The sequence below is a fragment of the Tursiops truncatus genome, chromosome 15, assembly GCF_011762595.2.
Source record: "Tursiops truncatus isolate mTurTru1 chromosome 15, mTurTru1.mat.Y, whole genome shotgun sequence".
Lineage (NCBI taxonomy): Eukaryota > Metazoa > Chordata > Mammalia > Artiodactyla > Delphinidae > Tursiops > Tursiops truncatus.
This window is the reverse complement of record NC_047048.1, coordinates 3,490,027-3,513,181: the sequence shown is the minus strand read 5'-3', so window position 1 is coordinate 3,513,181 and position 23,155 is coordinate 3,490,027. Positions and strand designations below refer to the sequence as shown.

Here is a 23,155-nt window from a genome sequence, read left to right as displayed (position 1 = left end):
CCTTGATTAAAGGGGACAGAAAATGTTGGCTAGACCTGAGTCCCTGTGGGGACGTTTAAACATACTTGTGTGTACTCAGGCGCACGTGCATCTGCTCCGCGTGACTGGGGCTGACTTTTAAAAGTGCATCTGTGAAGCTTGACCGTAAGAGTGTTGCTAGAACGTTCGTTCTGACATTTGTCGTACGTTTGACCCATCTTTACTGCTCCCTAAGTGGCCGGCTGTTACGTAAGAGAGATGGCTGTGAAACGGTGCCCTTGTAGGAAACGCGTGGTTCGTACGCAGTAACGGAATGCCAGGAGGTCAGATCAAATGGAAAACAGTCTTCCCAGTGTAGCTTGGAGCGATGCCCGGAGCAGTGATGCCGTGTTTCATGTAGATGGGAGGCTGTGTCAGTGGTGTCCTGCTTGTCTCATCTTTGCTTTTTTTCCCTTTATAATTGTAGGAGAAAACCAAAGAACTCGCCGAGAAGCAGGCGCACCTGTAAGTACGGCCCCGTCTTCGTACCCGCCCAGCAGGCCACTGGTTCCCCAGGAGCCAAGTCCCAGCAGCCCTCACCCTGCAACCTCTGGGGTCAGCTCTGTGTCTTTCTGTCTCAGGGTGGCTGTTTCCATGTCTGTAGTCACCACCCTGGGCAGCTCTGTGTCGGGGAGGTCTCTCCAGAGCATCCGTGAGACGAGTGGGCACGACCCTCCGGGAAGCCTTCTCCTCGCCCTCCCGTAGTTGCTGTGTTAATGCGAACCTGCTGCTTTGGGGAAGTGGACGCCTCCCGGTGTAGAGGTGGGGCAGGGGGTCTCCGCTGTTCAACGTCGGTTTTCATAGAAAGTACGGGTTCTACTTTTACGCGCCGCTGGGGGGACTTGAGGAAACCATTTGGCATTAACGGTAAAGACGTGCGTATCCTGGGACACCCCCCGCCTGCCCTTGAGCGGACACCACCGAGAACCGCCTTCGCAGAAGGTGGCGGCGGCACCTGTGTTTGTGCTGTGGACCCCTAGCCACGGTGAAGGCTTGAAGGCCACAGCTGTCCGTCCCCTTGAAGGAACACGCACATGTGGTGACAGCCCGAGCAGAGGTTGCCTGTGGTCACTGCCCGTCGTGGACGAAGGGCTCGCGGGGCCTTAAGTCATGCTGCGGTCCACGGGGTTTGCCTCATTTCTGTTTATGTGAGGATGACGTGAAGAAGATACTCCGTTTATAAAGCACATGGTTGCTGTCCGTGCTTGTGGGGTACCGTCCGCCCGTGGTCCTGTAAGCCAGCGGTCCCCAATCTTTTTGGCACCAGGGACTGGTTTCGTGGCAGACAGTTTCTCCACGGACGGGGCGGGGAGTGGGAGATGGTTCAGGTGGTGATGAGAGCGACGGGGAGCGGCAGATGAAGCTTCGCTCACTTGCCCGCCGCTCACCTCCTGCTGTGCTGCCCGGGGCTGCGGGGGGGGGGGGGGGAACCACTGCTGCAAGGGAGTCGGGAGGAAGCATCATTATCCCCTCCTTCCGAAGCCGGGAACTAGAGGCTCAGAGACAGGAAGCCGGGGTCTGAGCAGCGAAGCTCCCGCCGGGCTGAGTGGAGCAGAATCCCTGTCGCTCACGAATGTGCTCTGTTGGCTGCCGCCCTGCTCGAGGGTAGTGGGTAGCGGGTAGCGGGGTGCTGTTACAGGCCAGGCCCCGGGCGGGGGGCCCCACGGAAGATAGCCTACAGCTGGCCCGGCATGGAGGGACCAGCTGAGGCCCAGGCAGCTCGGAGAAGCCCTGCATCCTTCAGGTTCCGAACGGGAGGGGAAGTCTGCGAGGGAGCTAGCCTCACCTGCGGCTCTGTCCTGTCCCCAGGGTGAGGCGGGCCTGGAGGGAGGAGTCCTCAGGAGAACCCTGCCCTCGCCCTCCAGCGCATCCTCCCACTGGTGCCTGTCCGCTGGGGCCTTGGCCCTTAGACAGGAGGAAACAGCCCCTCCTTCAGCAGCTCCTTGTGTCCTTAGGGCCTAAAAACAGCCCTGGCTCCATCCCAGCGAATGCTTTTTTTTTTTTAAAAATTATGAATCACTTTCAAAATACAGGAGAGTACAGAGCGTATCAGTTACCCCTGAACCCACACCTGAATTTCACATGATTCACGTTTTGCCCCATTAGCTTCAGGTCTTTCTTGTGTGCTTCTTTTAAAATTGTAAGTGGCCGTTAGCTCTTCCTGAATGCTTTTTCCGCGTCTGTGATCATCACACATTTTCCCCTTGAATCTGAGTGTGGGTCCTACATCAGGAGGTTTTCTGAACCGTGATTGGATTCCCGGGATCGCACCTCTCATAACTATTGATTTTGTCGTTAGCAAGGCGAGATGCGGTTTGTTGATACTTCAGGATTTTCCCATCTGAATTCATAAGTAGAATCGGCCTGTGAATTCATTTATTGTTTTGTATTGTCCTTGTCTGATTTTAATGGCAAGGTGCTCAGAAATGAATTGGGCAGCCTTCTCTGCTTTCAGTTCTCTGAGTCGATTTGTCGGAGGGTGAGGACTCTGGGCCGCAGAGGTTTCCTGGAAGCGGCCCAGAAAAGCGTCTGGGCGGCGCCTGTGTTTGCTGATTCCATTTCTTTAATGTTTATGGTTTGTTTAGTTTTCTGTTTCTTCTTGTGTTGATTTTGGTAAGTTTTGCTTTCCTAGGAAATTATCTATTGCCTGTGTTTTCAAAGTGATTGGAATAAAATTGTTCATTATATTCTTGTAGGACTTCTTTCATCTCTAACATGTTTGTAGTGACATCGCCTTATTTAATTCCGGTTGTGTTCCTATTTTTTCTCTCCCCACCCCCTTTGATTTATCTTCCCAGGCATTTGTCTGTTATCATCTGTTTAAAAGGACCAATTTTGTTGTTTCTGTTTACCTTTTCTTTGATTTCTATTCCATTTACCTCTTTATTATTTCCTTATCCTTGCATAATTTCTGTTTTAATTTCTTCTTTGACTCATGAATTGTTTAGAAAGTTTTTTGAAATTTTTTCATTTTTTATTTACTAACAAAAATGTTTTAAATTTTATTTTCAGTAATCAATAATATATTATTAATAACAATTAATATAGAAGAGCAATCATTTCTCTCGTCCAGGTGTCCCAGATGATCTTTATTTTTATTTTAAAAAGTGTTATGGCCGCATCATGCGTCACGAGGGATCAGTTCCCCGACCAGGGATCGAATCCGCGCCCCCTGCCGTGGAAGCGCAGTCTTAACCGCTGGACCACCAGGGAAGTCCCCCAGATGATTTCTTTTTAAATTTATATCAGAACGTCATTGATTTGATTTGGTTTATTTTTATTTATTTTACTGTGGTGAGAACATTTAACATGAAAGCTATGCTCTTAAACTTTTAAGCGTGCAGTACAGTATCGTTAACTGTAGGTGCACTGTCGTACAGCAGGTCTCTAGAACTCGCTCATCCTGCGTAATTGAGACTTTATGCTCATTGATGAGCAGTTTCTCTTGTCTGCCCTCCTGCCCCCACCCCTGGTAACCGCCCCTCTGCTCGCTGATTCTGTGAGTTTGACTGTTTTGGGTCCCTCATGGAAGTGGAGTCACATAGTACGTGTCCTTCTGTGATTGGCTTATTTCACTGAGCATCATGTCTTCAGGGTTCATCCGTGTTGTTGCATATTGCAGGATTTCCTTCATTTTTTATTTTGTTTTGCGGTACGTGGGCCTCTCACTGTTGTGGCCGCTCCCGTTGCGGAGCACAGGCTCCGGACACGCAGGCTGAGCGGCCATGGCTCATGGGCCCAGCCGCTCCGCGGCATGTGGGATCCTCCTGGACCGGGGCACAAACCCGTGTGCCCTGCATTGGCAGGTGGACTGTCAACCACTGCGCCACCAGGGAAGCCCTCCTTCTTTATTTAATGGATAATGTTCCATTGTGTTATAAACCAGATTTTCTTTATTCATTCATTCGTCAGTAGACCTTGCGTTTGATTCCACGTCTCGGGTATTATGAGTTCACCCTGCAGTGAACACCAGGGTGCTAATATTTCTTGGAGATCCTGATTTCAATTCTTTTGGATAAACACCAAGAAGTGGAATTGCTGGATCATAAGGTAGTTCTACTTATAGTTTTTTGAGGAACCTCCGTACTGTTTTACACAGTGGCTGCACCAGTTTGCATTCCTGCCAGCAGTGCACAAGGGTTCTGATTTTCCCACATCGTCACCAATACTTGTTGACTCTGGTCTTTTTCATGAAACCATGACAGGCGTGGGGTGGCAGCTGCTTGAGTTTTGACTTGCATTTCCCTGATGATTATGTATGTTGAGAACCTTTTCATGCTCCTCTGGCTGGCTGTCTACTTTGGAGACATATCTATTCAAGTCTTCAGCGCATTTTTAGTAGGGTTATTAGTGGTTTGTTTTGTTTTGTTTTGTTTGCTTTTGAGTTGTAGGAATTCCTTATGTGTATTGGGAAATTCACCCCTTATCTGATATGTGGTTTGCAAATGTTTTCTCCCATTCCGTGGGTTGCCTTCTTATTCTGTTAATGGTTTCCTTTGCTGCACAGAAGCCTTTTCGTTTGACGTAACGCCGCTTGTCTATTTGTGTTTTTATTGCCTGCGCCTTTGGTGTCATGTCCCTGAAATCGTCGTGCCTACTCGGTGCTTGCCCGGACGGGTGGGCCAGGCCGCTGTGCCTTGTTTGTGCCCCACGGTACGGCAGGGCTGGCCGGTGGCGCGTCCTCAGCGCTGACCTCGCTGGGACCCGACACCAAAGCTCCGCTTGGCAGTAGCTGGTGGACTGTTTTTCCGTGCAGGCCTGCCTGTCTGTCCCGTTGAGTTCTGGGCGGAATGGAGAAGGGCAATAAATGTTGAAAACAAAATGGAGCTAGGCTCTGACGAGCAGATTCATCCTTTTTTGACGACATAAAGCTCTTCGTGCATGCACGTGTGTGTGTAATTCAACCAGCGAGGAGAACGGACGAGAGGAGCAAGATAAGCAGTGGAAACAAGGAGACGCTCTGAAGCCTGTCCCTCCCCAGGAGCAGGACAGGGGGGGGTCATGCTGTCTGTGGACAAAAGTGAAGTTACGTCAGAGAGAGCAGCAAAGTGCAGGCACAAGGAGAACGTGGGGAAGGGAGCCCGAGGCCCGTGGGGTTGCGGAGGAGGCCGAGGCTGCAGCCCGCCCGACACTTCCGCACCAACCCTGCCGCTGATATGGCCCGTCGGCTTTTCCCGTGGGCCTGATCGCCAGGACCCCCGGCACGACGGTCACTGCAACAGCCGGAGTCCCTGAGCTGCTCCGGGCGCCGGCAAGCCCTCCAGGCAGGATGAAGAGCCTAGGGACAGCGCCGTCCTCGCGCGATGCCCGCAGACGCCCGCCTTGCCCCCCGGAATCCGCCAGTAAGAGGCACAGCCCAGCGTCACCCCCAGACAGACCCAGTTACCTCTGAGTGGTTTGATTTGCTTGTCAATGGATCTCTGCTCACCTGTCAGAGCACCTGGCAGGTGTGGTCAGGGACCCTCCGGTGTGAGGATGCTCTGAGAATGCACGGCCCACCGACGGGCTTGCTGTCGGGATGAGGAACCGTGCGGGCGAGACACCGACTGGCATTTAGAGGGAGGAATCGCCCGGAGCTCTGCTCGCCGCACCCGCCCCTCGGCCTCCCCAGGAGGCTGGTGAGGACAGCGCGGTGCTTCTGTCACATTGCAGGCGACTCGGACGCCAGGTCCTGCATGCTGGTGGCTGGGGCCCGGGAGACGCGGGAGGAGGGGCTTGAGATGGGCGGAGCTGACCTTGCAGGCTTCCATCGAGGGAGGCAGGCGGCCCCCCACGTGCCCAGTGTCCCCTGGAAAGGGAGTGCCACGGGCCCTCTACCCCAGGCGGCCGTCCCCCAGGGTGGGATGGGGTTGGAGGGCCGGGAAGGGCCTAGCTCCGTGCCGCCGCCTGGGAGCCCCTCCTGCCCCTCTCCTCTGCCCGCCGCCCGGCCCCAGACACGGCCAGGCAGCCCCCGTGAGTGGGGTCGTTTGTGGGTTTCCTAATGGTATCTCAGAATCTTCCAGTTAGCGCCCGCGATCCCTGCCTCCTGACACTGCCTTAGCCGTCGTCTTCCTGCCGGGATGCGGTAGCACTTAGCTGCGCTCTTCCGCCTCCTGCCGGGACGCGGCGGCACTTAGCTGCCCTCTTCCGCCTCCTGCCGGGACGCGGCGGCACTTAGCTGCCCTCTTCCGCCTCCTGCCGGGATGCGGCAGCACTTAGCTGCGCTTGTCCGATCACCGCCCCAAGCAGATGCGTCTCTGCTTGCTTCCTGTGTTAGTTATGCTCCTCACTTAAGACACCCGCCCTCGTCTCTCTTGCTCTCGAGTACGAGGGGCAATTCCTGTTGCTCGTCCGAACGGTCACAGCCGCTCTGTTCTCTGATTCTCAAAGAGAAGATGTGAAAAGAAGCCGTTTACCAGAGTCCTTTTCCAGCGTGGCCTCGGGCGGTCCTTCCTGTGAGGGTTTGTAGGCGATGTGCCTCTCACAGGTTATGGATCTGAATCCAGTTCCCGGCCTGACGCTGGCAGGCTGACAGATCGCGGTGGGCGTTTTGAGCGTCCGCCGTTCTCACGCACAGAGAGCGGCGGGTTCGGCGTGACTCTTGGTCTCTGTCTTGGCAGCCAGGAGCCCCTGTCCACGGCCAGCTTCACCATGGCGGGCCTGGTTCCGGACCTGCAGCACATCCTCTTCTGGATGTCCAACTCGGTTGAGCTTCTGTACTTTATCCAGCAGAAGTGCCCACTCTACATGCAGAGCCTGGAGGAGGACCTGGATGTCACAGGTATGGCCGTGCTGCTGCTCCCAGGTGGTGAGCAGGGGAGAGGTGGCCCCCAGAGCAGAGACGGGTGTGTGTCGGGGGCGTCCCCAAAGAGGGAGGTGACCTGCCGGTCGGGCTATAACCCGGTGCCTCTCGTCTGTGACGCGTCGGCGTTCTCTGTCCCCGTCATTTCACGCAGCCCCATTGGGGGAGGCCCGGGAGACACAGGTCACTCACTGCATTCTGTCAGCCCTTGGTCACCAGCTCCTCCAGAACGCACCGCAGTCTCAGAAAGGAGGCGCGTTGCTCGTGAGAGTTACGAGACTGTGCGACCCGTGTTGACTTCAGAGACTAAAACGTAGGAAAACGTGCCTCCTAGAGCTGATGCAACGCAGCGTAAAGCGGTGAAAACGCTCAGTGAGAGAGTGACTCTGACTGGGGCGGTCTAGGAGGGCTTCGTGGAGAAGGTGGCGTTCGGCCAGGCCCTGAGGGGGTGTGAGATGTCAGCTGGCGTGTGTCTGATGGGGCCGCAGCGCGTCCTGGCACTGAGCCGGGACGGAGCAGCGGGGCTGCATGCAGCAGGACCGGGTGTGGCAGCCGGGGACCAGGGGCTCGGTTTCGTCCCGTGCGGCCTCGCTCTGCCCTGCGAGGACAGAGCCGGGGGCCTGCCTGCCTCGGGGAGCGGTGGGGAGGCCACTCGGCAGGACGGGCGCGGCCGTGTCTCCCGGGACACAGGCTCACAGTCGGCCTGAGGCCCTGGGCCCTGCTGGTTCCCCTGATGCCGACCGGCTAGGTTCCTAGGGGAGGGGCTCGTGGCGGCCTCCGGCGAGGGGGCTGGTCTGCCCAGGGGCGGGCTGTCCCACTCTGCGCTCAGTTGGCCACCGGCTTCGGAGACGGGGTGGCGGGGCCGAGGCCCTGGGGCGTCCCGGCCAGGCCCGGGGAGATGGGGTCCGCCTACCTTCCTCTCGTCAGTTGTGGTTTCTGAGTCTTTTCTGCCCCCGACTTCGCAGGGAAGGGGCAGTGGGGACTGTCTTGGGCTCCCAGGGCCTCCGTGGATATGTGGCAGAAGCAGTGCTTCCTCCGTGCCCCAGTGGTCGGTCATTCGTTGCTGGCCCGCTGGCCTGTCGCTCCCTCCCTTGGGCGGACATTGTGAACACCGTCCAGTAGACCCCCAGGATGGGGCAGCTGCTGTCTGTCCACCGGGCCTGGGTTGGACACAGACTGTCACCCACCTTTGCCCCGAACGTGACGCGAGGACCACACCTCCCGAGTCTCCGTCGCCAGCGCGCCTCGCTCTGCGCAGCAGCCCGGGCCCACCCCGGGCCTGGTGCTGCTGGAATCCAGCGTCTGCAGAGGCTTCCTGTCACCTCTCTCCCCAGACCCTGCTGAGCTCTTTTGGGGGGGTGGCCTCCAGCCCCCCAGGACTGAGGCCGCAGCGCTCAGCGGGCTCTGAGTGCAGGGGACTCTTGTGCACGTGGCGTCGGCCGGCGAGCACCCGGCCTCTGGCTGGTCCTTCCGTGTGGAAGCCAGGAGGCCAGGTCGGGAGACGGCACCCCGTCACCCCGACTTCGGGCACAGTGCTCACAGGCGAGTCCCGCCGGTGCCCCTCCTTGTCTGGACATATTTCAGACGCTGTGTTGAGAGGCTGCAGGCCTGGGGTTAGCGTATCCTTCACAGGGACCCTGAGTCAGGCTGATTTTCATGAAAAAAGCTGCTGGGGGCTCTGTTCTTAGGAAGATATTCTTGGTCCAAGGCCCAGATGTCGTGTAGGCCAGTCGACGTTGGGAGAGTGAGCATGTGGACGGCTGGGGTCCCACCTCTGCCCGCCCCGGGGACCACAAGGGCTGGGGAAACCACAGCAGGACCTGAGCGTCCCGGAAACAACGTCCGGGGCGGTGCAGGCTCCGGAGAGCTCAGAGGAAAAAACCATCAACCAGGGGGCGAAGGGAAGGTCAGAGTTGGCGTGTTTGGCCTCCTGACCTTTAGCAGGAAATATCTGTGGGAAGAATTCTAAAAACAGAGATGTGTCATGTCCTGAAAACTGGAAAAAGAGCTTTTTCTTCCCCAAACAACCTTTTCTGTCTGAAGCTCTTATCCAGGAAGCCCGTTCACAGGGGAAGATAAAAGATTAGCCCATCGGGGGGACGTTTATTTAATTCATTTAAAGTTCTCCTGTAAGGCTTTGAGGCTCTGCCTCAGCGCCTGTGGACTGTGGGGTCCCAGGGGGCGGTCCTCAGCCCCGGGGCCTCGGGAGGGAGGGGGGACGAGGCCCGGGGCTTCTGACAGGCGCGTGCGGGCGTCAACTGAGTCGGAAACCCCAGCAGAGCCCGCGCCGCGGCTAGGAGGGTTTCAGGGTGTTTCTGCGGCGTCTGCTGGGAGCCGCCTGGGGTTGTGCTCTGTGGACCCCAGCCTCCTCCCTCTGTCCGTCCCCTCCTCCCTCTCTCCAGAGCCCCCGGGCCCACATGAGGGGCGTAGGTCTCCTTCTCAGACAAGCTGGCGCCGTCAGAGCCTGCGGCCCCTACAGTCACCCGATTGGCTTCTCCCCCAAAGCCCAGGGGGGCTGCAGGGAGCAGCCAGACCCTGCCGGGCTCCGGGAAGGGCCCTGGGGAGGCCCCGCAGGCCTCCGGCTTCCTGGTCGGGAGGGTTCTGGGGTGTGAGCCCTGGGGGGGTCAGGGAGCCCCGAGCCCTCGCTGGGCCATGCTGGCGTCTGCAGGGCGGGTCTCTGACGGACGCGCACACCGTTTCCGTTGGCCCAGTAGCCAGGCGGCCCTGTCCCTGTGCTCCTGGGAGGCCCAGCTTAGCGCTCAGAGCTATTCCCGGCCTCCCTCCCTCCCTGAAAGGAGGTTCCCAGACGTGGGGCCCACTCTGTGCATTAAGCAAGAGGCCGCACGGGACGGGCAGTGCAGGAAAGCCTTGCTGCCGGCCTTCCGTCCTCGTCAGGAGAAGCGAGGGGCCGAGCGAGCGGAGGATGGAGGCGGGCGTCCCGTCCGGTCCCTCCCCAAGTGCCACTGGGGCCGCTGGCACCAGGCACCTCATGCCTCCCGACTTCGGGAAGGTCCCTCGGGACGGCCCCTCCCTGTTGGGCCCCTGGTCTTGGGGACCCCGTGGCCAGCCTGGCCTCTTGGCCGTACAGGAGCCCCAACCAGGGGAGGGAGTCAGCTGGCGTGGCTCACACCCCCCAGTCCCAGCCGCAGCTGCAGCCCCCCGGCCGCTGCCCAGCCTGGGAGGCCCGTCCCCCGAGGTGCTGAGCGCCCAGGGTCTCCGCTCTGTGCCTGCGACACGGCAGTGTCTTCCCTGGGGGGCGCTAGTGGGGGGGGAACGGGGCACGAGGGCCATCTGGGCTTCTCGGGAAAGTGTCGTGACGGCCTCCTTAGGACCTCTGGTCAGGTGTCCTTTGACCTGTATCCCTAGTGAGAAGTGACCTGCGGGCCAGGATCTGCCAGCGCTGGGCACTTGGTCCCGACCCGTATCTGGAAGCTGCTAGCGCGCGAGCGTCCGCTGCGCTTGGTATCGAGTTGGTGCCCGTGGGCTTGGAAGCTCGGGGCCTGGGGTCCCGGGGGCCCCGTGGCTTTGGTTTGTCACGTTTTCCCAACCCAAGAGGAGGGTGCTGGGCGGAGCCCTCAGGAGGCGTCGGGTGGGGGTTTGAACTCGCGGCAGTTCCAGAAGGTTCCTGCCCGAGTCCCCCCTCCCCTGGCCCTGCAGTGACGGCGCCACATTCCCCCGCAGGCTCGAAGGAGTCCCTGTTCTCCTGCACGCTCACGGCCAGTGAGGAGGCCATGGCCGTGCTGGAGGAGGTCATCTTGTACGCCTTCCAGCAGTGCGTGTACTACGTCTCCAAGGTACGGCCTCTGCGTGCGCGTTCTCCCGGGGGACCTGCATGCCGGCCCGGCCGCCTCTGCCCGCCCGGACCCCGGCCTTGGGCCCCGGCCCCCTCACCTGCTGTTGCTCTCGTCGAGCGAGTCCTCTGCCCCAGGCGGGGCCAGCGAGCGAGAGAGACGGGGCCGGCTGCTCTGGGGAGGCGTCTCGGACGGCGGGCCAGCTGTGCGGTGGTTCCGGCTGCCGTGGCCCCGGCTCCCCTGCCCGCGCCGTCCCTAACGCTGGTGGGGGTAGCCGTGCGGCCATGTCTCGGGACTCAGAGCCGAGCGGGGGACCCCGGGGCTCTGCCGTGTCCTTGGGTCAGTGGGGCTCACTCGCCCCCACTCCGTCCAGTAAAACCCTTCTGATAAAATAAGAAGAGGGCGAAGCCCCCTGCCCTCAGGGTCCTCTGGGTGCCGTCCGGCCCCTTTGCCGGAGCCCCTGCAGCCCGTGTCATCTGCGCCTTCGCTGGGAGCTTTACCGACCCCCCTCCCCGCCACGGCTCCCACTGGCTGAGCCCGGCGCTCACACGTGGGTCGCTGACACACGTGGTCTGGCCGAGGCGTGAGCGGGATGGGTCGGGCCCGGGGCCCCCGCCCACAGCAGCCGGTGTTTTCCTCTCGCCCCCAGTCCCTGTACGTGTGCCTCCCGGCCCTGCTGGAGTGCCCCCCCTTCCAGCTGGAGTGCCGCGAGAGCTGGTGCTCGGCCCCTCAGCTGCCCGAGGAGCTGCACCGCGTCGTGTCCATCTACCAGGCCACCCTGGACCTCCTGCGGCCGCTGCAGGTGCACCCCGAGATCGCCGCCCAGGTGCTGGCCTACCTCTTCTTCTTCTCCGGCACGCTGCTCTTCAACCAGCTCCTGGACAAGGGTGAGGGTCCGGGGCGGACAGCCCGCAGGGCCACTGAGCGTGTCCTTCCGGAGACCAGCGGGCGGAGCTGTCCCGCTCCATGGGGTCTGGGCGGGTGCCGCGGGGGGAGGACGTGCTGCAGAGCCTGTCCCTGTGGGAGCGGGAGCCGCCCGTCCGTGTCTGCACAGGGCCCCGCCGGCCTTTCCTGGTTTATTTTATCCCCGCGTGGCCTGGGGCCCCTGTGAGCGAGGAGGCAGCAGGCTCAGGGAAGTGACGTGGCCTTTGACCCTGCCTCACTGCCACCCAGATCTCCTCCATCGCCCTGCCCAGCGCTCAGGGCCGAGGCAGTGCTGGGGTGCGGGGCAGGGAGAGCGGGGCCAGCCCACAGCACGTGCGAAGCCTGGACCACGGCCCTCTGCACTTGGGGTCGCGTGGCTGTCACCGCCCCTCCCTGCCCTGCCACCTTCACCTCCCACCTCCATACCCACCCACCCATGCCCAGAGAGGGGTCTGGAAGCAGGTAGTTGTCTTAGAAACTGACGTAAGGTCTTCCGTCTGTCCAGAGGCCTGGTGGGGGGGGCGTGGGAGGAGGACAGGGCTAGGGCCCAGCCGGGCCTGGCTCCCTCGGGGTGGGGGGTGGCGGGCAGCATGCCTGCCCTGCGGGGGCTGCCCGGCATCACCCTCGTTCCCTCCCTCCATTCCCAGGGCCCTCTCTGAGTTGCTTCCACTGGCCCAGAGGCGTCCAGGCCTGTGCCCGCCTGCAGCAGCTCCTGGAGTGGACACGGAATGCCGGCTTTGGCGAGGCTGGAGAGCGCTTCTTCCGGAAGCTTTCCTGCACACTCAGCCTGCTGGCCACGCCCAGTGCCCAGCTCGTGCAGGTGGGAGGGGTACGGAGGGTGGGGGGCAGCGGGCGCAGCGAGGATGGGGCGGCACGCTGCACGGTCGCCCTGGGGTCAGCAGCTTGCAGACCAGGAGGGGCTCAGTGGGCTTGCAGTGGCTTAGCCCACAGCTGTTCCCACCTGCAGGCGGGATAACGGCCCCAGGATGTCTGTGTCTAGTCTCTGACCTGCAGCTGTGGCCACAGGGGGCCCTGCTGATGTGGGGAGGTCACCCCGGGGCACCTGGTGGCCCCGTCTAAGCACACGAGTCCTTAAAACTGGGAAAATATTTGCAAACGATGAGACCAACAAGGGCTTAATTTCCAAAATCTACAAACAACTCATACAGCTCGATATCAAAAAACAACACAATAAAAAAATGGGCAAAAGACCTAAACAGACATTTCTCCAAAGAAGATATACAGATGACCAAGAGGCACATGAAAAGATGCTCAGCATTGCTGCTTATCAGAGAAATGCAAGTTGAAACTACAGTGAGCTATCACCTCACAGCGGTTGGAATGGCCATCATTCAAAAGCCTACAAATAACAAATGCTGGAGAGGGCGTGGACAGAAGGGAGCCTCTTGCCCTGTTGGTGGGGATGTAAACTGTGCAGCCACTATGGAGAACGGTATGGAGGTTCCTCAGAAAACTAAAGATAGAGCTACCATATGACCCAGCAGTCCCACTCCTGGGCACATATCCAGAGAAAACTCTAATTTGAAAAGACATATGCGCCACAGTGTTCATAGCAGCACTATTTTCAACAGCCAAGACACGGAAGCCACCTAAATGTCCATCAACAGACAACTGGCTTAAGGAGATGCGGTACACGTATGCGATGGAGTACTACTCAGACATAAAAAAGAATGAAATAATGCCACTTGCAGCAACATGGATGGACCTAGAGATTATCATACTAAGGGAAGGAAGTCAGAAAGAGAAGGAGAAAGACAAATACCATATAATGTGACTTCTGTGTGAAATCTAAAAACATGATACAAATGAATTTATTTACAAAACAGAAACAGACTCACAGGCATAGAAAACAAACTTATGGTTACCAGAGGGGAAAGCGGGCGGGGGGAGAGATAAATTAGGAATTTGGGATTAACAGATACAAACTACTACACATAAAACAGGTGAACAACAAGGTCCTACTGTACAGCACAGGGAACTATATTCAATATCCCGTGATAAACCATAATGGAAAGGAATCCGAAGCAGGATCGTATATATATATAATCACTTTGCCGTAGACCAGTAACTAACAGAACGCTGCAAGTCAACTATACTTGAACAAAAGAAGAAAGAGGGAAGCAGAAGAGTGGGTCAGAGAGACAGGAAAGGGCTGGCTCTGAAGGTGGAGGACGGGGCCACGGGGCAAGGGTACAGCAGCCTCCAGGAGCTGGGAATGGCCCTCGGCTGGAGGCCAGCACAGGAACGGGACCTCAGTCCTACAACCACAGGCAAACGGATCCTGCCCTGGGGCCGCCAGAAGGAGCACAGCCCTGCAACTCTGGATTCTAGCCTGTGCGACCTGTGCTGGACGTCCGACCCCCAGAACTGTAAGACTGCGCTCACGGTGATCTCACTGCCACCTTCGTGGTCGTTTGTTAGAATAGCAGCAGGAAACAGACACCAGCTCACCTGCCTCCCTCACCTGCTGTGCGACATGGTCGTCACAGGTAATCAGCGAGACCAAGCTACCCAGGCCCTTTCCTGCCGGGCAGCGACATGGAACCCACCCAGGGGATGGCCAGCGTGTTTGCAGGGCGGCCCCATGGACTCCGCTTCCCATGCCCTGGGGAGCTGCTCCGTGTTTGAACCGCGTAGGGGACCGGCTGCCCCGTCCGCCCCCGTGAAGTCCCAGCCGACGTGAGCGCAGCCAGGAAGCCCCACATGGTAGTGACGGCGTCCACAGCCACGGCCACCACGGGCAGCCGCGAGCCACTGTGTGGAGCTCAGACTTGGGCAGCGCATCCGCCTGCAGAGGGGAAGACGAGATGGGGTCCCCCCGGGGCGCTGCTGTGCACACTGCTCTTGCCCTGGGCCTGGCACACAGGCGTGTGCCCTGGCGAAGTTACCACAGGGGTCCCCAACCCCCAGGCCACGGACCAGTACCAGTCCGTGGCCTGATAGGAACCGGGCCGCACGGCAGGAGGTGAGCGGTGGGCGAGCGGGTGAAGCTTCAGCTGTATGTACAGCCGCTCCCCATGGCTCGCGTCACCGCCTGAGCTCCGCCTCCTGTCGGACCAGCGGCGGCGTCAGATTCTCACAGGAGCGCAGACCCCACTGTGAACCGCGTGTGCGAGGGATCTAGGTGGCACGCTCCTTACGAGAATCTAATGCCTGGTGATCCCAGGTGGGGGCGCTGGCGCTGGGGAGGGGCCGCAAATGCAGATCCTTAGCACAGAGGTTTGACTGTCCAGAGACCGTAATAAGTCAGTTACTTGCAGACTCATATCAAAACCCTATCCGTGAGCTGCAAGTGACAATTAGCTCAGGGCTCCCACTGAGTCTGCATTGTGGTGAGTTGTATAATTATTTCATTACACATTACAGTGTAATGATAATAGAAATAAAGTGCACAATAGATGTAATGCGCTTGAATCATCCCCACACCATCCCCCACTGGCGCCCAGTCCGTGGAAAAATTGTCTTCCACGAAACCGGTCCCTGGTGCCAAACGCATTGGGGACCGCTGAGTTACCAAGCTGGGTGCTTCAGGTTTGCGTGGTTTTCTGTGGTTTCTGTGGTGTTTGTACTTCAGTACAAAATGCACGGCAAGGAAGGAGCAGCGGTGCACTAGCTGCTCAGCTGCGCCTCTCCCTGCACAGCTGGGAGCTGCCCGCTCCGTCCTCTGGCAGAAGACTGGGGTCTATTTCTAGAGCATTTAAGACTGAGGGTCTCCAGGTTGGGACACGGGATCTCACCCTGAAGGAGGGAGCACCCCGGTGGCAGAGCCCCCATTGCTGGAGCCCCGCACTCTCACCCACCAGGCCCGGGCCTGCGCCCTCCAAGCAGGGGGCGGCCAACTTGGCAGGGCTGGCGGTCAGCGACAGCCCAGGGCAGGACGGAGGATGCTGACACTGGGCCTCCACAGCCAACCAGCCAGGAGAGGGAGAGAGAGGCAGGGAGTGAGGCAAAGAGGCCTCAGGCCGTAGTTTGCCACCCTCAAAACGGACTGTTCAGGGAGGAGAAACTTACTTAAAAAACCATTTGTAGGGCTTCCCTGGTGGCGCAGCGGTTGAGAGTCCGCCTGCCGATGCAGGGGACGCGGGTTCGTGCCCCGGTCCGGGAAGATCCCACATGCCGCGGAGCAGCTGGGCCCGTGAGCCATGGCCGCTGAGCCTGCGCGTCCGGAGCCTGTGAGGAGAGGCCCGCGTACAGAGGAAAAAAAAAAAAAACACATTTGTATCGTCTTAAAGATAAGGGAAGATACAGTAACCATTACATAACAGGATGCTATAAATAAGAGAACAAAAAGAATTCTTGGAAGTTACAACTACGACAGCAGAGATGCAGAGTTCAGTAGCAGAGCTGGAAGATAAAGTCCGGGAGATCGCCCGGAAGCAGAGCCAGCAAGGTGGAAGAGGCGCTCGCTCCTGCTGGGGGACGGCTCAGCGCCGTCGGGGCGCCCGCCGACGCCAGCCTCGGAGAAGCACAGGCGTGGCGAAGCGTGGCTTCTAGGACGAAAGTCAAAACCACCTCCGGGCAGACGAGGCCGTCCTGTGCTGTCATGTGTTTGGGGTGGAGGTGTCAGGAAGAGGCCGCTCTCCCCGCTTCCCCACGTAGCTTAGGATGTTGTCTGTCCCTTCAGTGTCGATACTCGACAACCACCGCCCAGGCCTCTTGATGTGGGCAGTAAAATCAAACGTGGGCGAAACAGAGAAGAAGGAAGAAAGAAGGAAACTAAGGGACCGGTCAAGTGAGGCCCCGCATCCAAGCAGCGTGAGGCCAGAGATGGCAGGGCCGACAGGGAGTGAAGACAAACCGACAGTTGCCTAGCCCGCTCGACCCGAGTGTCCGGACTGCAGGTGCAGCCGGTGGGTGAAAAGCACAGTGGCTGAAACAGACCTGCACCAAGACGCGCTCACAGGCTTGCAGAGACGCCGCTGAGCTTCCAGAGAAGAAGGAGAGCAGCTCGGGTCTGGAGGTCAGCGGTCAGGATGGTTTCCGACTTCTCAGGAGCGAATGCAGGAGCTGCCTCCCATATTCCCTCCGAGGCCAGCTCGAGCCTGGAGTCCTGATGCCTGATGGCGGGGACAGTGGCCTGAGGACGCTCTCCCACGCCAGGCCCCCAGCGTCCCCCTAGCACAGGCCTCCCTGGGAAGCTCCTCGAGAGCAGAAGGACGGGGTTCCAGGAAGCAAGACGGACGGAGACGGTAACTCAGCGACCTGCCGTTTGTCTTCCGCCAGGGCGCCTTCCCTGCCCCCGGCTGCCCCCGCCGTCTCGTGCGGCACCTAATGCTGCCGTCGTGCCTTCGTGCAGGTCTTTGACCTGCTTGACTCCCTTCACACGGCACGAGGCGGGGGTCCTATTTCACGGCCCCCTAACCTCCCAGTGGTCTCGCCCCGTTTCTCAGCCCCCCGAGGTGGTGTGACAGGGCTTGTTCGGTGGGCAGGGCACTCGGCGCGGTGCCTGCTGGCCTCTCCGGGGAACGCCCCCCCCCCCCACCCGCCACCTGACCCGGCTCTCGCCCTGGACGCCCACAGGCATGGGGTGAGCTGCCCTCTGCACCGGCCTTGACCTCGGCCTCGCTGACCTCGCTGTCCCGCACGGACGCCCCAGGGCGGAGCGGGTGTTGGCGCAGGGAGCCCTGGGCCCTGCCGCCGGAGCTCCCAGAAGGCAGGCCCTCCCTGGGGGGCGGGCTGGGTCCCCGGCCGTTGACCAGGAGCTCCTTCTCGTCAGCAGATGAGCTGGGCCAACCTGCGGGCCGCGTTCCCTGCCCTGAGCCCCGCGCAGCTGCACCGCCTGCTGACCCAGTACCAGCTGGCCTCGGCCATGGGCCCCATGAGCGCCTGGGAGCCGGGTGCCCAGGACAGCCCCGCAGCCTTCAAGTCAGGTGAGGCCTCTCCTCCGGCTGGAGCTCAGAACTCGGGTGTGGCCCGGGGGCTCCTTGACCCCTAGGTCCCTGGGTCCCCAGGTGGGGGGACAGGGCAGGACACCCGAGGAGGAAGACGGCCCAGGGCGGAGGCTCGCCTTTGCCCCCAGGCTCTCGGCTCAGATCAGAGGTCCCCGCTGCCCCTCATGGGGCCTCGCTGGGTGCACGGCCACCAGGAGGAGAGCAGGGTCTCCACACCGGCTGCCACAGCACAACCTGTCGGGAAACGGTGCTGAGCCGTCTTGCCCTGGGTGTATTACGTGTGGAGACAGACGTACATACGTGTGTGTATATTTTTATGAGTTTTGTATGTCCTCATTAGCAGTATGTACACTATAACACAAGCAAAAACGGAAAGTAAAGGACGGGGGAAGATCCAGATAGAAGTAGGGCTTCCGACACCTGGTCACCTGGGGCTTGGGCCCTGGGCGCCGTCCCCCGCCCCGTTTACTGGTTCACGTCCAAGGCCTTCCGCGGAGGGAGGGAGGGGGCTCTGTGCTGGGCACCGGGAGCAAGGCAGGGGCTGCCGTCTTCCCTCCGTCTGGAAGGCGCGTGTGTCCTCGTGCGGAGGCCAGCACTTAGGCAGGCTGTGCTCAGCCCCGTGACACGTGCGCGGTGCAGGCGGCGTGGCCGCGGGGGCCCGGCAGGAGCAGGTGGCGGCCTGGGGTGCTGGTGTCTGGGCCGGGTGAGCTGGGCTCCAGGCTGGGGTGTGCGGTGGGCCCGGGGGAGCCAGGGGCCGCAGGCAGGGGTCGTGGCGTGGGGCCCAAGTGCCGAATGGTGGCGCCGGGGCTTCATCCTGGGTGCTCGCTGGGACTCAGGAGGCGTGAGAGCGCCGTATGGGCTTGTGCGGCCCCTCCCGTGTCCCCGGGGTCCCATGGCGTCAGGCGGGGGTGGCCGGGCAGCTGCCTCCTGGCCGGGGGGTCACGCCGCCCTCGCCCCTGCAGAGGACGTCCTGGAGTCCTATGAAAACCCCCCACCCATCGTTTTGCCGAGCGAGGGCTTCCAGGTGGATCTGGAGGCCGACTGCCTGGACGACAGCCTCCACCAGCACCTCCTCTACATCCGCCACTTCCTGTGGAGCCTGCGGAGCCAGCCCAGCCCCGGCGGCAGGCCCGCGCGGCCAGAGTGTCTCCAGGTACCGGGGTGGACGCAGGAGCGGGGGGCTCCCGAGGCCGCGGAGGCTTGGGGGGCCCCTCTGTCCTCCCAGCACATCGGGCTTCCTGGTGCTGAGTTCTTTCCCCCTCCCCCAGGGCCCGCAACACACCAGCCCCGAGGGCCACCCTGAGGACCAGAGCCGCCCCCTGGCTTCCAGGGACCCTGGCAGGGGAGCCCGTGAGGCCGGCTTGGAGCGCACGCCTCCTTCCGCGGGGGACCCCCAGGCACAGGGCCCTCTGGGAAGGCCGCCAGGCCGCGTGAGCCGTGGGGGGGCCCAGGCCGGGGACCCACACGGGGACCCCTCGTGCCTGCTCACGCCTCCCGGCACCCCACTCAGCCTGGAAGCCGCTGTCCCCGACTGGCCAGAAGCCAGCAGTGCCTGTGGGGAAGTGCTTCTGGAAGGGAGGAGGAACGGGCCGAGCGGCCCGGGGTGCGCAGCCCCACAAGGTGAGCCCCGAGCCAGGCCCGCACCCCAGTCCTGGCCTTGCTGGCTCCTGGGCAACTGCCTTGGGGTCCTTCCCCTGCGGGGCCCTGGTGTCGCGTCTGGCCCGGGCTGTCAGAGTTGCCCACGAACGCCTGTTGCCCTGGACACAGGACAGGCTCCTGGGGCAGCTGGGGAGGGCACCGCGTGGCTCAGGCCCGGGCAGCTGGGGACTCGGGGAGTCACTCTGCCCGGGGGAGAGGAAGGATGGCCCCATGACGTGTGTTGAGCCCCAGAGCCGATGCGAGGCCAGCGGGATCGGTGGGGGGGCGGGGCGGGGGAGCTGGAGCCCTGGGCGTGTGGACACTGGGCTGGCCGGGCTGGAGGGCATCGAAGGGCAAGCATCCCCCAGCCCCGCCCGGCCCCTGGTGAGTCCTCAGTGCTCGCGCCAAGCTTAGAGGGTGCCCTGAGGGCAGGGGTCACTGGAACCGAGCTGGGCCTGAGGCAGGACACCTCTCAGCGACCTGGGCGGTGCCCCGGCAGGGCTCCACAACTGACCTCGTGGGGAGAGAGAGGGCGCAGGACCCTCAGCGTGGGGAGCAGCAAGGCCCAGCTGAAAAGAGCCCCAGCTCCGGAGGGACAGACGTGGGGTCACCGCTGAGAAGTGCGGTGGGGGAGGGCAGGGGAGGGAAAGCAGAGCCCCCTTCTCAACCTTCCGGAAGCACCCGGCCTCTGAGAGGGGCTGGTGTCCCGGGGCAGCACAGGGTGGCCTGACCCCCGTCACCCTGATGGTGGTCCAGGTCTGGCTTTTCCCTTCTGGCCAGACGGGCATCTTTCTGGACCTCTGTGAGCACGTGTCTCTTTGGAGTAGCTAAGCCAGGATGTCCCCGGGTCCGGACTCCTGGGCAGGCGCAGGCCCCCGGGGCAGAGTCTGGACAGAGGACTGAGCCGCCGGCCCCTGACCTTACCTAACCTCGCTGCATTTTTCTCGCCCGCCCAGGAGACTGTGCGGCCCCGGCGGCCGAGCCCCCTCCAGCCCCCTCCAGCCACAGCTCCAGCACGGACGACTTCTGCTACATGTTCGTGGTGGAGCTAGAGCGAGGCCCCTCCGGGCTGGGCATGGGCCTGGTCGACGGGATGGTGAGTGAGCTGCCCCGCCACTTCCTGCAGGCCCCCAGGCTCCTCTTCTTTCCCAGAGACGGGCCCACAGCTGGGGTGGTCACAGGCAGGCGGTGGGCAGAGGCCCATGGCCCTGGGGACCAGGGGCTGGTGGGGGCGTCTCAGCAGCTGCTTCCGCCGCCTGCACCCTCAGGCCTCATGGCGTCTGTCCTGGGCCTGCGGGAACTCTGATGGTGTCCAGCGCTGTCCTTGAAGACACACTGATGACCATACAGGGAGCCCCACCGGGGGAGGGGCGGAGGTGGCCCTGCCTGGAGACCCCTGTGTGCGAGGGGCCCACGGAGCTCTGAGGCTTCCGCTTCTCCCCCAGCACACACCCCTGGGCGCCCCAGGGCTCTACATCCAGACCCTGCTCCCGGGCAGCCCCGCAGCGTCCGACGGGCGGCTGTCGCTGGGAGACCGCATCCTGGAGGTGAACGGCAGCAGCCTGGTGGGCGTCAGCTACCTGAGGTACCGCGCCTCGCCCCCCCCCCCAGCCTGTGGGAGGCCACGCCCACCTGAGGTACCGCGCCTCGCCCCGCCCCCCGCCTGTGGGAGGCCACGCCCACCCTTGGGACGTCGGAGCTGAGTAAATGGAGGCACAGCCGTCGGGCCCGGCTCCCAAGGGCCACCCCCCGCCCTTCCCCCGCACTGGCCCTCCGATGACACACCGGTCCCCGCAGGGGCTCAGGCACCTTGGGGTGGGGCGGGCTCCGTGATCCCGAAGCTCTGTCACAGCACGGGGGGCTCAGGGTTGCTGACTGTAACTGTCCACTTGGGGTGACAGCTGGGGGGTGGGGGGTTGGGTCGCCCCCCAGCGCCTCCAGGAGGCTCTGCCCGCCGGACCGGCAGCGAGTCCTCACCCGGAGGGCTCTTCTACACTGTCCCCACCCCTTCTCTGCTTTCAGAGCCGTGGATCTGATCCGACACGGGGGAAAGAAGGTGCGGTTTCTGGTTGCCAAGTCAGACGTGGAAACGGCCAAGAAGATCCGCTTCCGCACGCCCCCTCCCTAGGCACCGTGCAGGGGCGGCCCGAGCACCTACGCCTGCGGCTCCCAGGTTACGGCCCCTTCTGCCAGGCTGTTCGGTGTGGCTGCGTCACCCACAGGACGCTAGCCGCAGTCCCTAGTGTACATTTTGTTTTATTGGTATGACACATAACACTAAGTTGTGATGCTTGTCACAGAGCCTTCGTGTTTGAAGATTTGAGTGTTAAAGTATAGATTCAATAAACTATCTTTCGTATTGTAGAGGGTGGCGGGGCGTGGAGTCTGGGTGGGCACCGTGCTGGCCCCCTAGAAGGGTTGCTGGAGGTGGGGCGGTGCCCTCCGAGGAACTGCTCCCTCCCTGCCAGCGCGGGAGAGACCCCGGGGGGACACGGGGCTCGCTGGGGTGCCGGGATGGCTCTAACTCGCTCCTCGCCTGCCCTCCACCCTGCCCGCAAACAAGGAGCAGCGGGGGAGGTGCAGACAGCCCCCGGCCGCCAAGGGAAAGGGCCAGAGCCACCCCCATCAGAGGGGGCTGCACCCTCGGTGATGCCACGCTCAGCACGGTCCCAAAGAAGGGGTCTGGACCCCCCAGAAGGTTATAAAGTGAGAGTCTTGACCCACTGTGGGTATCCAGGCTTCCTCCCTCAGACTCACACCCCTCCTGATGTCCTCTCTGGTCGCTAAAGCCATGGCTGGGCCCTAATACCAGGCTGGCCGGTGCCAGGCTCTCAGTCTGCGGCCCGGCTGGTGTCCACCTGGTGGCCGTTGCTTCACCCTGGTGGGGGGGCCCGCCTCCTGCACCGGCCGCTGACCACGTGCAGGGCCGTGTTGGTGTCACAGTGGCAGCGGGTGCGGGCACCTCCCGGCTGGGTGTCTTCGGCAGGTTCAGCAGTGTGCCCCTCCCTGGGCTCTGGGCTGGGGTCCTCCTCTTCGACAGGAACAGAGACTCTGGGGACGAGAGGGTCCCGGCCAGGCAGCTGCAGACACACCCCTTACGTGGAAAGGGGTCTCGTGGAGGGACCAGCGGCCGGAAGGTGTGTCCCAGGCACTGGGCCTCGGGCAGCTGTGGGCGCAGAAGAGAGTGCAGGTGGGGGCCCGGGCCTGCGGGTGCTCAGTACCAGGTGTCCGGATTCCACCTGACCTGAAGCAGTTCCCAAAACGCTGGATGAAATGTACTTTAAAAAGTCAGTTAAAATGGGCAGTTGAACCCCCCAAAATTCTGAAAGCCCTAAACGGAAACAAGGGCACAAGTTCAGGGAGGCTGGCGGCTGACCCAAGGCCTGCCGAGCACCACCCCACCCCGCCCCCCGTGGAGCTGCATGGGGTAGGGGGGGAACCCCTTGCATACTGCAGAGTTCGGGCAGGGAAGGGCTGGGGCCCCTGGGAGGGCTGGGGCCCCAGGGAAGGGGGAAGACCTCCGAGCTGCGCTTCTCGCTGGCAGGGAGCGGGTGCTGAGAGCCCTCGGATCCCTCTGCAGGGAAGGACACAGTTCATTCCCGGGATGTTCTTTGAGGTCAGCACTGTGATTATCCCCATTTGCAGACGAGGAAAGTGGAGCACGATGGGACTGTCATTTTCTACATCAGTGGGCCAGAGCTGTAAGTGCTGTGAGGACAACCCGACAGAACCCGACCTCTGGAAGCAGCCACCCTGGTCCGCCCTCGGCGCGGCTGCAGTGGGCGCCCGGCCCAGGTGAGTGCGCCCTGCTCGCGCGCCATCCTCCGGGCCGCAGCCCAGCCCGTGTCCTCACGGCCTCCGAGGCCCCCGGCGGCTCTGCCGCTGTGGCTGACACGCCTGGGACAGCCCAGCCCCGCCGGATTTGTACTCGCGTCGTTGGACTGGACTCCCAGCCACCACAGAAGTCTACCCTGCAAAGACAATGGTAAGGGAACGTTTCTAGAGCGGCCTTGGCTCCGTGTGAAGCAGGGAAAAAAGTCCCCTCAAAATCCGTATTCTGAAACTGGTTCGTAGGCACGTTTGAGACCCAA

General features: G+C 61.5%; 1 protein-coding gene across 16 annotated transcripts in view; it reads left to right on the top strand.

Moving 5' to 3' along the window:
• The window catches only part of RADIL (Rap associating with DIL domain), a 73,935-nt gene that overhangs the window by 41,863 nt on the left and 8,917 nt on the right, over positions 1-23,155 (top strand). For 12 of the 16 annotated variants that reach the window (XM_033840931.2, XM_033840930.2, XM_033840923.2 and 9 more), the window contains 13 exons: positions 446-483; positions 6,618-6,778; positions 10,166-10,327; positions 10,481-10,593; positions 11,240-11,477; positions 12,162-12,334; positions 17,255-17,405; positions 18,389-18,579; positions 18,695-19,046; positions 20,021-20,160; positions 20,510-20,649; positions 21,087-22,201; positions 22,710-22,859. In XM_033840931.2, the coding sequence (XP_033696822.1) occupies positions 446-483; positions 6,618-6,778; positions 10,166-10,327; positions 10,481-10,593; positions 11,240-11,477; positions 12,162-12,334; positions 17,255-17,405; positions 18,389-18,579; positions 18,695-19,046; positions 20,021-20,160; positions 20,510-20,649; positions 21,087-21,192 (1,965 nt within the window). In that variant the 3' untranslated portion in view covers positions 21,193-22,201; positions 22,710-22,859. Of the gene's footprint in view, positions 1-445; positions 484-6,617; positions 6,779-10,165; positions 10,328-10,480; positions 10,594-11,239; positions 11,478-12,161; positions 12,335-17,254; positions 17,406-18,388; positions 18,580-18,694; positions 19,047-20,020; positions 20,161-20,509; positions 20,650-21,086; positions 22,255-22,709; positions 22,860-23,155 lie in introns of those variants that run through there. The other 4 variants (XM_073791840.1, XM_073791843.1, XM_073791844.1 and 1 more) reach the window with 4 other exon arrangements.